Source organism: Aspergillus neoniger (genome assembly GCF_003184625.1).
Source record: "Aspergillus neoniger CBS 115656 unplaced genomic scaffold BO87scaffold_1, whole genome shotgun sequence".
In the NCBI taxonomy this organism is placed as follows: Eukaryota; Fungi; Ascomycota; class Eurotiomycetes; order Eurotiales; family Aspergillaceae; genus Aspergillus; species Aspergillus neoniger.
In genome coordinates, this window is record NW_020291129.1 from 1100902 (window position 1) to 1112941 (window position 12040).

At 50.4% G+C, this 12040-nt stretch overlaps 5 protein-coding genes across 5 annotated transcripts; 2 read left to right on the top strand and 3 right to left on the bottom strand.

Annotated features, from left to right (window-relative positions):
- Positions 1–857: 857 nt before the first annotated feature.
- Positions 858–1877, top strand: BO87DRAFT_381870 (uncharacterized protein; the record flags this gene model as incomplete). Its single annotated transcript, XM_025624576.1, has 3 exons — positions 858–860; positions 910–1795; positions 1855–1877. 3 exons carry the CDS (start codon positions 858–860, stop codon positions 1875–1877), a joined length of 912 nt encoding a protein of 303 aa, XP_025485324.1.
- Positions 1878–2516: 639 nt separating this feature from the next.
- On the bottom strand, positions 2517–3712 carry arfA (putative ADP-ribosylation factor). The gene is made up of 4 exons (XM_025622178.1): positions 3307–3712; positions 2892–3136; positions 2743–2808; positions 2517–2655 (listed from the first exon to the last, which is right to left on the bottom strand). The coding sequence occupies exons 1-4, from the start codon at positions 3452–3454 to the stop codon at positions 2563–2565; spliced, it is 552 nt and encodes a 183-aa protein (XP_025485325.1). The 5' UTR covers positions 3455–3712; the 3' UTR covers positions 2517–2562.
- Positions 3713–4307: 595 nt separating this feature from the next.
- Positions 4308–5134, top strand: BO87DRAFT_7794 (uncharacterized protein). The gene has a single exon (XM_025629557.1). The coding sequence runs from the start codon at positions 4410–4412 to the stop codon at positions 4914–4916; it is 507 nt and encodes a 168-aa protein (XP_025485326.1). The 5' UTR covers positions 4308–4409; the 3' UTR covers positions 4917–5134.
- Positions 5135–5458: 324 nt separating this feature from the next.
- On the bottom strand, positions 5459–8025 carry BO87DRAFT_7780 (uncharacterized protein). The gene is made up of 7 exons (XM_025629554.1): positions 7421–8025; positions 7339–7367; positions 6943–7274; positions 6780–6893; positions 6407–6732; positions 5963–6349; positions 5459–5914 (listed from the first exon to the last, which is right to left on the bottom strand). Exons 1-7 carry the CDS (start codon positions 7661–7663, stop codon positions 5561–5563), a joined length of 1785 nt encoding a protein of 594 aa, XP_025485327.1. The 5' UTR covers positions 7664–8025; the 3' UTR covers positions 5459–5560.
- Positions 8026–9087: 1062 nt separating this feature from the next.
- BO87DRAFT_371992 (putative ethanolamine kinase) lies at positions 9088–11174 on the bottom strand. Its single transcript, XM_025622179.1, has 6 exons — positions 11143–11174; positions 10759–11035; positions 10565–10676; positions 10023–10486; positions 9633–9970; positions 9088–9584 (listed from the first exon to the last, which is right to left on the bottom strand). Exons 2-6 carry the CDS (start codon positions 10921–10923, stop codon positions 9410–9412), a joined length of 1254 nt encoding a protein of 417 aa, XP_025485328.1. The 5' UTR covers positions 10924–11035; positions 11143–11174; the 3' UTR covers positions 9088–9409.
- Positions 11175–12040: the final 866 nt, after the last annotated feature.

The window sequence follows — 12040 nt, forward strand, 5'->3', positions numbered from 1 at the left end:
CCGAGCCTCTTCCATGAGAAAGAAAAGCAAGCATCGAGTCCAGCGTGACCCTACCCACGGGCCCACAGTTACCCCAGCTTTCTCTCCACACGCCCAGACACCAACTCACATTCCACCGCCAGCCACGAAAGCCTAACAAAGACCAGACCTGAACCCATTGTGCAAGAATGTGCCGGATTGGGAGCACCGCCTCGTGAGAGAGCTCTCAGAAGGGATAGGAAAAGTCACCCGCTGACTGGGTCGGCATGCCGTTGCTGACCGAATAGATGCTGCGGAAACTAACTCGCTAGTTGATATTTGCTTTGCTTTTAGTTCCCGAGACCACCTCCATTGGAATGGCTGTCGTCATACATCACAGTGACGACGATCCGTCTCGTGTTTCCAAGATCTCATGATGGCCACACCTTTTTTTTTATCGCACACTGAATTATGACAGTGAGAGTTGCTATTACCCTATAAACGGAGATCAACCTTCTTTGTCGCCTAGACAGCTTTCGCCTCGCGGTACTTGCGGTGTGTGATGCAACGGTGATGATTGGCCCACCTGCCCATGCACGCTGCAACAAGCAGGTTCAGGTTCTTGATCAGGAGGTCTCGATGCCCCGACGGATAACACTGATTGCTTCCCCGGCCATTCAATACCAACTGGGTCAGTCCAGTATCGTGGCACCTGCGGTCTTGATGCCGATGACTAACTATAAAACTAGAGAGTGAATCACATACTCCCGGAGGTATGCAGCTCTCCCGACTCGAAGTCAATTGAGATAGAATCTATACCACTCATCCATACCCTTCCTCCCAGCCAAGCAGCGCCAGTCTTCACTACATAAGGCAGGGTGAATAACGAAGTGACGACAATGGTCCGTACCTCCTCGTTACCACCCAGAACAACTCAGTAACACCAAACAGGAACACCCGACAACCAACCACACCTACAGTCCACCCCTGGACAGCATATTCCTCCTCCTACCAATCCTCCTCGTACCAACCATCTTCCTCCTCCACCGTATCCACAAAGACTACCAAGCCTTCCTCGCCCTCGGCCCCGGCGGCACTCCCTCCACCCCAACAGGCTACCTCCGCATCTGCCTCCTCCGACTCTTCACAATCCGGGATCCCTTCCAACCGCCCTCCCTCCCACCAACCCTCCTCCCCAAGACCGGCCTCCTAAACTCCAACAATCTCCCGCAACGCCATGGCCCACGCCCCACCGTCGCCGGAATCGCTCCCCAGCGCCAAATGACCCAAAAGGCCAATCCAGCCATGTACGAAACCCTCTCAACCGAGATCCAGAAACTCGTATCCCAAAACCCAGAAGCCCTCTACGAAGGGACCTCATGCTTCGAGAAACACAGCACGGGCATGTTCTGCTCCAGCACCGACACACCCCAGCAACAAAGCGCAGGCACGCTCAAAGACCGCGACATCTCCTCACTAATGATGTCCCGCAACCAACAATGGCGTCACCGCCGCACCTGCAACGGGGAAGTATGTCACGCGCACCCCAGCGACGGAAGTCTTCATTTGACGCTGCATCCGGCGGACGTGAAAGCAGTGATCGAGCGGGGCTGGGGCCAGCGACATCCATTAACGCGGGAGAGCTGGTGGTGGTGTTATTTGAGGACCGTGCCGACGGGGTTCGTCATGATCTATGCGCCGAGGGATCAAAAGGAGTTGGAATGTGTCTTGAAGATTATTCGTGCTGCGGCGTGGTGGGTGAGTGGGGAGGAACTGGTACAGCAGAAGACGCAGAAGTGGGAGGGAGCACCTCTTCGTCGTCAAATTGTGGAGGGATGTAGGTGAGGTGAAGTTAATGATCATATATGTATACACTGTATATACATGGTAGTATAGTATATCAGTTCACATATATATAGTAGTAGAGCAAACAGGATAGTATTGGATAATTGGCTTTGGGGATGTGGGACATGGGATGTGGTAATGGGACGTTCGTTCAAGGTATCGACACATGGGGAAAACGGAGGAACCTGAAAGATGGATAGACTGCACTCGATAATACTAGCTATAGTCATAGTCATAGTCATAGTCATGTTATATTTATAAAATGTTATCACAACTCACTAAAAGTAGAATAAAAAACCGGCCACTACATGCACTCGTTCTACATTCTCATTCTCATTCTCGGGGCCAAATGCATCAAAGCCCAATCCATGGATATACTGCCTTTCCTTTTTCCATTTTTGTCCCTTGTTCCCGTTCCCTCCCTTACTCTGCTTCGAGCACGAGGTGGAGTCGAGTCGAGTCGAGAAAGGGAAGGAAGGAAACGGCATGCGGTTGAGAAGCACAAAGGCAGAGAAGAAGTCGTAAAAAAAGAATCGGACGGCGCCAGGGTGACAAAAGAAATGATAGAAAAAAAAGTAAAAGCTAATAGCATAGAGGAATGAAGAGCCGTTAGAGAACATACAAGAACCACCAAGTTTAGCAAGCATAATCCTTTTCCCCTACACGAGGTGACTTTGCCGGCCCCGGTTCCCCATCCAGCATCCGCAACTCCCAGGTTCACAAACTTCCAGGTATTCTTCCACTCATTAGATGATCAGTTTAGTCGCGGTTCGTTTTCCGCAGCGTCTCAGCAAGCCACTCCAGACCCTCGTACAGACCGTCACCAGTCGTGGCGCAGGTGGATTGGATGTACTAGAAAAGGGAAGCAAGCGCGTTAGTTGGGTGGATACTCGGGAATCGACACCTTAGGTGTCGATATGCGAGGGGCATATAACTTACCCAGGGGCGGCGGGTGAGGCTCTGCAGACCAAGCTGCTGAGTGATCTCGGCAGGGCTCATGGCGTTCTAAAGGGAGGAAGAAAATCAAAAGTTAATATCCATTGTTTCGGCCTTCACGTTGTTGCGATGGGAATAGATTTCAAGCATACCGGCAAATCTTGCTTGTTGGCGAACACCAGGAGAAGGGCATCACGGAGTTCATCCTCGTTCAACATGCGCTGCAACTCCTCACGGGCCTCGACGATACGGTCACGGTCATTGCTGTCGACAACGAAAATGATACCCTGAGTGTTCTGGAAGTAGTGTCTCCAGAGAGGACGGATCTTGTCCTGACCACCGACGTCCCAGACGGTGAACTGAATGTTCTTGTATTCGACGGTCTCGACGTTGAAACCTGCACGGCACAAAATAACACTAGTCAGTCTTGTCGTTTTTCCAGCGTGGATTGAATTGCATTTCCAAGCATAGTATTGTTCCGTTCGGCGCTGAGCCAAGCCCAACTACTGATCGATGCCAAGTTCTGCTTTGTCTGGGCGGAGAAAAGGGAGAAATAGGTGGACTGACCAATCGTGGGGATGGTGGTGACGATTTCACCCAGCTTGAGCTTATACAGGATGGTGGTTTTACCGGCGGCATCGAGACCGACCATCAGAATACGCATCTCCTTGCGGCCCCATAGCCGGTCGAACAACTTGGAGAAAGTGAGACCCATGACGACGGTTGCGTGAGATTCAAAGGTCTAGAGATGAGGATGCGATGTTAGAATCAATCTGACCAAGAGAGTCCAGGGTGTGCGAGATCCACACCGCACGGTCGGGGAGAGAGGGAGAAGAGTGAGGGAATGAGAGAGAGGGTCAAGCGATAGAACACAGACCTAGTGACGTCGGGCAGAGGAGGGGGAAGGTATAGTATAAGGGCAAAAGGGCAAGTGGTATGACGGATGGAATGGAGTGGTGGACGAGGGGCGAAGGTAATCAGGTTAAGGTAGTCACGCCGGGGAAACACGGCGGGCAGGACAAATCAGGGGGAGAAAGCGGTGGCCGTTAAGGAAAGGAGAGGAAGGGAATAGAGGTGTGTGATCGGGTGACAAAAACTGGAGAGGAACCAGCCGGGGGGAGGGGGGGAGAAAGTAGAGGGAGAGGGAGAGAGGAAGGGGAATATAGCAAGACTTACCAGGTTGCGGTTGAAGCTGGAGAAGGAGAGAGGGAGGGAGAAAGAGGGAGAGTTGGAAGACGTGGATACGACACAAGACAGTTAGAGACAAGCTGGAGATAGTGAGTGATCAGTCAGTCAGTCTCAGTCAGAGTCCGTCAGTTCTGTTAGTTTCAGTCAGGTCGGTCAGGTTCAGGTCTTTTTTCCCTTGCCGTACGCCAGAAAGACGGTTTTTTTGACGAGGTGGTGGGATCTTTGGGTCGAGAAATTCAGCCGCTCGGCGTAGCTTCCGTCACTAACGAAACCAGCTGGTCAAAAATACCAAACTATGTATTCTATTCTCAGTTACCAGGATGTCTTTTACGCAACAAACAGACACAATGCTTGCAATTGAAGACAGAAAGTGTATATAGATTGAATCTAGGATAGTAATAGAGTTTACCACTATTATTGAATACCATCTAGCAGACACAGGCCGTCTAGACGAGGCTCTCGTGGTGTCCTCCTGCTCAAGAATGCGGCTCCTGAAAGGAAAAGAAGAGGACACGGTGTTTCCCGTCAATGGATTCCCGGTTGATACCAATTCAGCAGCATCCCTGTTGCTGCCTCGAGATCGGCTTACCCACGAAACAAGTCCGTACCGTTTTTACGCCAAATGGAACGGGCTTCATCGTTGCCTATCCTCATGTCGCCCAAAACGGTCTAATGCTGCTACCCGTTCACAGCCTCTTTGCTTTGCCCAGCATACTCTCTTGCCTAGTATCTATCTGTCTCCTTCCTTTGCCCCCCTGGGCCCCTCTTGGTCCCGAGAAAAGGTCCAGACACCCGGATCGGTGCCCACTCGGACACCTGATAGGTTCCCGAACAAGGCTTTCTGGGTACCCCGTCCCAGTGGATCGCCTTCGGTGGCACTACTATGGGGTGCAAAGTCAAGAAGGGTATCGATGGATGTCTTGTGCTCACGCCTGTCGCTCAATTGTTACTTGAACATTGGGAAATTGATGAGGATGATTTCAGGGTAAATCCCGTAATTTGGTGGCCATCGCACTAATCACTCTCCTGGTTAGATTGACGAATCGTCTCACGCGCATAAAGTACGCCGTTGCGTTAAACACTTGGGTTTGTGCAAGCCCTCGGAACCCACAGGGGCCACTTTCAGCTCACTACGCGTCTTGCTATTATTCATCCCTCGTGCCAGATAAGCAAGCGATCCTCATAGCGACGGGCCACTGCCGCATCATCCCCGTGACTTCTAGAGGCGTGGCATTTGCAATTCCCCGTATCGGATTTCCATCATTGTTCGAGGCCATGCCGTCATGGCTCGTGCTACTGGTGTGGGCCTCAGGAGAATAATTGCGAGAGCATGTGGTAGGGTCTCGATGGACCCTGATTTGGATGGGGCGAATGCACCCGATAGGTAACATCGTCCGGCCAAACAGATCACATAGCAGTGGCTTGTCATGAGCCATTATAAACGTGCACTGCGGAATAAAGTAGCAGTGGAGTAGACATGTGACTGGTCTCGTATCTAGATCTATAGCATCGGATTCGCTTGTATGGTGCTTGTGAGTCGTAATGTTCATTCGTGTGCAGGGCTGTGCCATGTACAAGAAGCTCTATATATTCCGAAGGCTGGGTATCTCTTATCGCAACAGAACTCGACGCGTCAAGATCGATGGCTTGCGCCGCCCGATGTCTCGTTTCTACGGTAGGAGACCCGGTCCCTCGACATGCGGAAGAAACTTCGGGACAACGATTGGTAGATCGTCTTGCCTTCCACAGTGTCGCTGGCATATCCAAAAATCCAGAGCAGGACCATCGACAGGAACAAGATCACGGCAAAGCTGACCCAGTACTGATTGATCGTATATTCGCCCTTGACGTTGCGAAGCTCGGTGGAGAAGTAACCAGTCATTAGACTGACTGGTAAGAACAGAATGGTCACTTTGGCGAGTAGAATTGTGATTCGCGTCAGTTTCTCAACGGCTTGCGAATCCTTGAGGGCAATTAAGTTGAAGTTCTATCAATCGGTCAGTATATTCCTTCTGTTTCGGGATGGGCAACCTACAAGGAATGTGAGGTTTTCCTTCTCTGTCAGACAGCTCTCAATCTCCGATAGACAATATAGCTTGATGCGATCGAGCAGTCGTTCGAATCGAGCTACAGCAGGCGGACTAAGCTGGACACCTACATCGGCATCTAGAGTTGAAAAGCTGAAACTTTCCCTCGTTGAGTGGCGAGTATCCCCAACTTCGTTTTCCGCAAAGCTTTGTCCCATTGCCATTGGAAGGCGATTTGACCGGGCCTCGTCACGCAGCAGACGCTGTCTCTGCAGTATACGCATCATGATAAGCTCATAACTTTGATAGAGACGTCTCAAGACGGCCAACTGTCTACCCAGCCGATGTAATTCATGGACCAGGTCAACCTCCGGTCTCGATAACATGTCTTGCCTCTGAACAGGGTCAGTGTATGCTTGTGAGAAGGTAAAGAGCCATCACCATGGACTTACAAGTCTGTTGAGGGATACCCCGTATTTATGTTCGCGTTGTGCAACGAGAGCATACGATGAAACCCAGTCATCGAATATATAATAGAACAACAAGCTCGGCCCATCTTCTTGCTTGATGCTCACCTGTTCTGGACCACCCTCAAAGAACGGTCTTACTCGAATAGTAACCAACGAGTCACTTTCAGACGAAGCAAAGTGCTGTTTTGAGACTCCCGCAAAGATGAGCTGGATGTTCCTGCGGACTACGCCGAGCACAGCTTGCAGCTCCTTCTCCGATGGCCCAGACAAACCAGGAAATGGATTTTCCTGCATGCAAATGACCGTTCCTTGACCAGTCAGCACAACATCCTCGTGTCTCCAATAGCAAACTTACCATCATTACATAAGATCAACCAGGTCCATAGTCGCTTTCCATCCGGCAACTCTCTCCCATTATGTTGGTCTGTTTGAGGAATAACAAATAGCGAATTGTACCCAATACAAGTATCTAAATCCGCGTTAGTACCGCCTCAATGAATTCAAAGATATAAGCATACACTTCGAACCATAGTCCACCGAGCAAAAGTGCCAAATCTGATCAATGACATTGCCAAAGGTAATACCTCTGAACGCCGCCAATGCCGCAATTTCTTCAGGATGTCTCAAGTTCTGTAGCGCATTCCCCTCCACATCATCTGGACGAGACCGACGGGAGCGATCGGTATTATTCGAGCGAATATTATTCCTCTGTGGCTCAGAAGGCACAGGAGGCTTCGAAGGACGTTCCACCGGATCCGTACACATCAACCCCTGCAGCCGCTCCGAGACACCATAGTGATTCGTAAGGGTCTTGATCAAATCCTTCTGTTGCTCCGGAGCCCAGATATTACTAGATAGAGAGGTCAGCAACCGATTCTAACAACAGAAGGACAATACTAGAAAGTACAACGTACATCCACCTCGTACCAAAACACTTCGATTTCTAAGCCCTCATCGTCAGCACTCCATCTTCCCCACTCCGCAGACAGCACATACAGGTTTCCTCAACATCGCCGCAATATCCTCCTGCCCCAGATTCACCGCACACCAAGCATCATCATTCCCAAAGTCGAGCACAAAGTTACGCGTTTGAGAATCCTTCAAGAGCTTCAAATACGCCTTGAGGTTAGTTTCATCATCGATATCACAGAACGCGTTTTGCAGATTCGGTCTGGATTTGAATCCGGCGTAGTATTCCTGGGGTGTTTGGAAGGTGGTTGAGCGGACGAGCTCGGACATGCTTAGTAGTAGTTAGGATGTAGCTGTGCTTGTTAGCTAGATGGCAGTAGAGATGATGTATAATAAATAGTAGCAAAGATAAAAATGCCCAGAAACTCTATGCACGCAACTCAAGACAACTGAAAATTAAAAGACGAAAGACAAGGCTGTCGGCGCCTCTAAATAACTAAAACGGGCGCATAGCTAACCTAACCTACTAACCTACCCTGTAGGTATAGTCTAGCCCAGTCAGTCAGTCAGCCCAGCCGTGCAGGTGCATGATGATCGAAATCATTCGAAGGGCTGAGACCTGAGCATAGTCAGTTGCCGCGGGGGGGGCCGAGAGCTAGGAACTAGTAGAGGGGTTGGGATTGGTGCATCGCAGCTGACTGCCTCGCCCGTGACACACGAGGGCGGCGCGCGACGATCCATCACAAGCGCCCTTCGAGCTGAATGTTTGAGAGGGTGTGAGGGTTATGCAGATTAGCGCCCGTGTGACAGGCACCAATCATGAGTACCGGAAAGGTGCATACTAGTAGTACAAAGTACTAGTGGTTTGGGGAGTGTATTGCTGCGCCATCATTGACATGGGGTTTTCTTTCGGAGAATGATGCAGGTGCTTTAGGGTACTAAGAAGAGGGGGGCCTATCGAATAAGCGTGTCAGTGTAGCCGCAGGGTCGGTCAGGGTCTATACTAGTATGGTTGCGGGTGGGCGTTGGAGGGTTGTGATGCCAACGAGAAAGGTTTATTGGAGGTGAATCTCGCAATAACAATTTGTTTTTGAGGATTTGATAGATTGGGATGGTTGTGCTATCTCATTTAGAAATAGATTCAGAATGAGTGATTTCAAGGGTAGAGAGTTGATCCGAACTAGCATGTCTAAGCCACATTGCAGTGGCTTAAACCTTACAGGCATCGTCAGAGCCGAACCATGGATGCCTAATGGAAAGGTACACCAACAGGGATTCTCTAATCGAATATTATTAGACATTCCTACTAGGGTCAATAGAATCTAGCCGCTAGGCGAAGAGGATGTGTGGTCGACCATATGTAGGAGACAGTGGCGGTGCACACGACGATGGGTAACCAACGGTGTTCCATATGATTATCTTAGCTTCAACTTCAACAGTGCTTTCTCAACCCTCCAGTGAGAGTCGCAACGCCCTCAAAATAACGCAGAGACTAGACGTCATGTCCCTCTGGTGAGTAGTACATCGTACAGATGCTGTCGCTACTCGGTTCAGCTGTCACGAACGTTAGCGCCCGTGACCCACCCATTTCTATAATTGGGTCCGTGCCCAAATGGGTGGATGGGTACTGACCATCTGATTCTATCAAATGTCTTTGGAGGTTGTTGATCCTTAGAAAGCCAAGCCTGTATCTGTGGCAGAAAACTGGTTGGTAGTATATCCCCTTGAAGCAATGACGTATGTTTCTCTGTAATGGCAAAATGATTATATTATCTATCAAACATTCGTAACTATAGACAAGAAAAAGGGACAAAAGCCGCGGTATAGCCATGTCTATCCCAACAGCATTTCCACAATCATTGTGGAAAGAATATGTTGAATATAAATATTCGTGCATCTTGTATCCCGTCCCTAGAGGATACCGCACCCCATCAACAAATTTTGTTAAACTCTGACAGACGGCCAGACTCTAAATCGCTTATGCTATCGCTGGAACGATCATCGCTTGCTATCTCAAACAGATTTCGAGGGAGGTATACGGAGAGTCGGAGAGGCGGTTATATACGGTCACTTCGATTAAGCTTCTTGAGCCCATCGTCGCTCCCGGAGGGGCATCTCTTCACCTGCCTGGGTCCGCGACCCGTCTACCTCCCGGCGCCATGCGTAGTATTCGCCGAGACGGACCTCGGCGTAGGAGGCGTAATCGAAGTCGATCTGTGAGATTTGGGCTTGGATGAGTGACCAGACGCCCCTGTTTAGATTAGCATGTAGCATATGAAAAACACGTAAGGGACAATACCAGTAGAGTCCGGGAATGCCTCGGAACCGGTCGACGTCTTCGTAGAGTCGGTCGACAATCTCCCCTTGAGATGACTCCGGGATACCCTTGTGGTAGCTGTAACTCTTGACATATTCAGTCAAGAACTCGCGTCGCACAGAACGGGTGGGGAGCATGTTGTAGTCGCAGTCATAACCGCCCCATTCGGCAAAGTGGTTGACAATGTCGAAGGCGGCAGGTGAGGGGGTGGCATATTCGTAGTCGATGAAGTTGACAACGGCCGCTTCATCTTCCGAAGAGGCGCTTTCGGGCAACACAATGACGTTGGCGCAGAGAAGGTCACAGTGAGAGAAAACCAACTAGTGTGAGGTTAAATGGTCGTTCCGTATAACAGGGACTAGTGCTACGTACTCCACCATCGCCTAGGCCCTTTCCATCGTCTAGCTCGCTGACAACCCGCTCCAGCTCCTTTTGCAGACTAAGTCTCCGTTGGCGCTGCTCCTCCGTGGTCGTGGGCAGAGCAAGGATCCATTTCTGGAGCACACTCCACATGCTCGGCCCAGGCTGCTTTGGGGTGATCACGGAGATGTCCTCGTGCTTCAACTTCTGGCAGTGTGCCGTGGCCTCATCTACATGTTGCATCAGGGTCACGTCCTCGGCGGGCATTAGCGGTGCGGCAGCTCCCTTGATGGGCAACACCGCATGCCACTGCGCAAGTCTCCTGGCCACACCACGCCAGACGGCAGGCGTGGCAAGGTCCTCCGCGCTGGCTGGGCGGCCACGGAGGAACCGGTACAGGAGACCATTGTTGAAGCGCGCCAGGAGAGGAGGGGCTAATCCATGGCTGGCCAGAAGAGCATGGGAGCTCGTTTCTCCTATAGGTAGAAGTATCTACTCAGCATGTGTCGCAATGGGCAGAGAGGAGGGGCAAGTAGTGACCCCGGGTGGCATACTTTCGCGGTCTATGAGGATTTCTGTGTGGTTACCGTACGCTCGCATCAGTACTGCTTCTTGGTCTATCTGCTCCTCGGTCAAGCCGGGCTTGCGATTGATGATTTTAAGAAGCTGGAGCCACGTTAGTCCCATAGGTAGGCGGTGTTGCCTCTTACAGCGAGCACCGGCGAAGAGAACATTGCGAGGAACACACAGTATTGGTGATGCCATCCGTGAACCGGACAAACTCGATCTTGTTGTCCGGTCCCTCCCAGTGTGGATTGAGTGTCAAGATGAGCCTCAGCGCGGAGGCATGAGAGTCGGCATGATTGTATGATAGGGGAATGTGACGGAAGGGCTTGCGGTCTTCTGCATGCATTATGGCGGTTGTGGGAGAATCCAAGGGGTTGAAAGGAGGGAAAGAAAAAAAAAAAAATGGCGGTGATCGATCAATACGCGACAGTCGACCAGGGTCTAGCCGTTCTAGAACTCTTCCATGCAAAGTCAGCCACACGATTCAAGCGGGTTGCTAGTTATTGGCATGATAAGGCATAGCCTTGAAATAAAGCACACATGTAGAACAAGGGTACCCACGTACCTACTAAAAAGTGATAGACAGAACAGGAGATTTTGCTTTTCCGGTGTGGTCCGTGAGCCGTCTGAAAAGGGGTGATTACGAGTACAAATTGGCCGGCAATTGATACTCTCAGAGACAGGCGCAAGAGAAATGACGAAGAGGAAGAGAACAGGAGAGGAGGAGGAGAAGATGTCGCCGCTGGTCTCGTGCCAGCGACTCACTGATTGGAAGGCGGCGGCGGGCCCTGAACCCCTCCTTTTCCGCCTTCTGAGGATTGCACCGCAGCCAACCAACTGGCTGACCATCCGTTGAGATGACGCCAGTGTTACCCCTCCGCTGAATAAGGCATGAAGACTCGTGAGGAAGCTTAGAGGGCTGATATTGAGCTGGCCATCAGTATAGCTCATGGCGATACTGGCTGTTATGCTGGCGGCATCAGGGGTCAGGGGTGTTGAGCGTATGATAGCAGCGTATTGATGGATACAGTACAGAACAATACGCAACATAGATAAATTGCGGTCGACTAGGAGGACCCTAAGTATAACAACAAAGAGATTATAAGAAGTATAGAATAGAGCAGGAGCTACTAGCCAGCTAGTATCTACAATATGCCTGTTTGTCACATATCATCTACATCATTAACTCAACATCCAAACAAACATATCTCTATACTGTGTACATTGCACGAAAGCCTGAATAATCTCGCTGCGTACTTCTTTCATTTCATCTCAAAGTAGTTAATCCATTGTATCCTCTGCAACGAACAATCTAACCTCACAAACCCACATACTACAAGCCATCCACACTACAAAGTAAACATCGATATACTTCTACCATATAATACCCGGTACCAAACAACCCAATACCAACATCAATACAACATAAAATACACAGCACACCTCCACCCCACCTCCCTCAC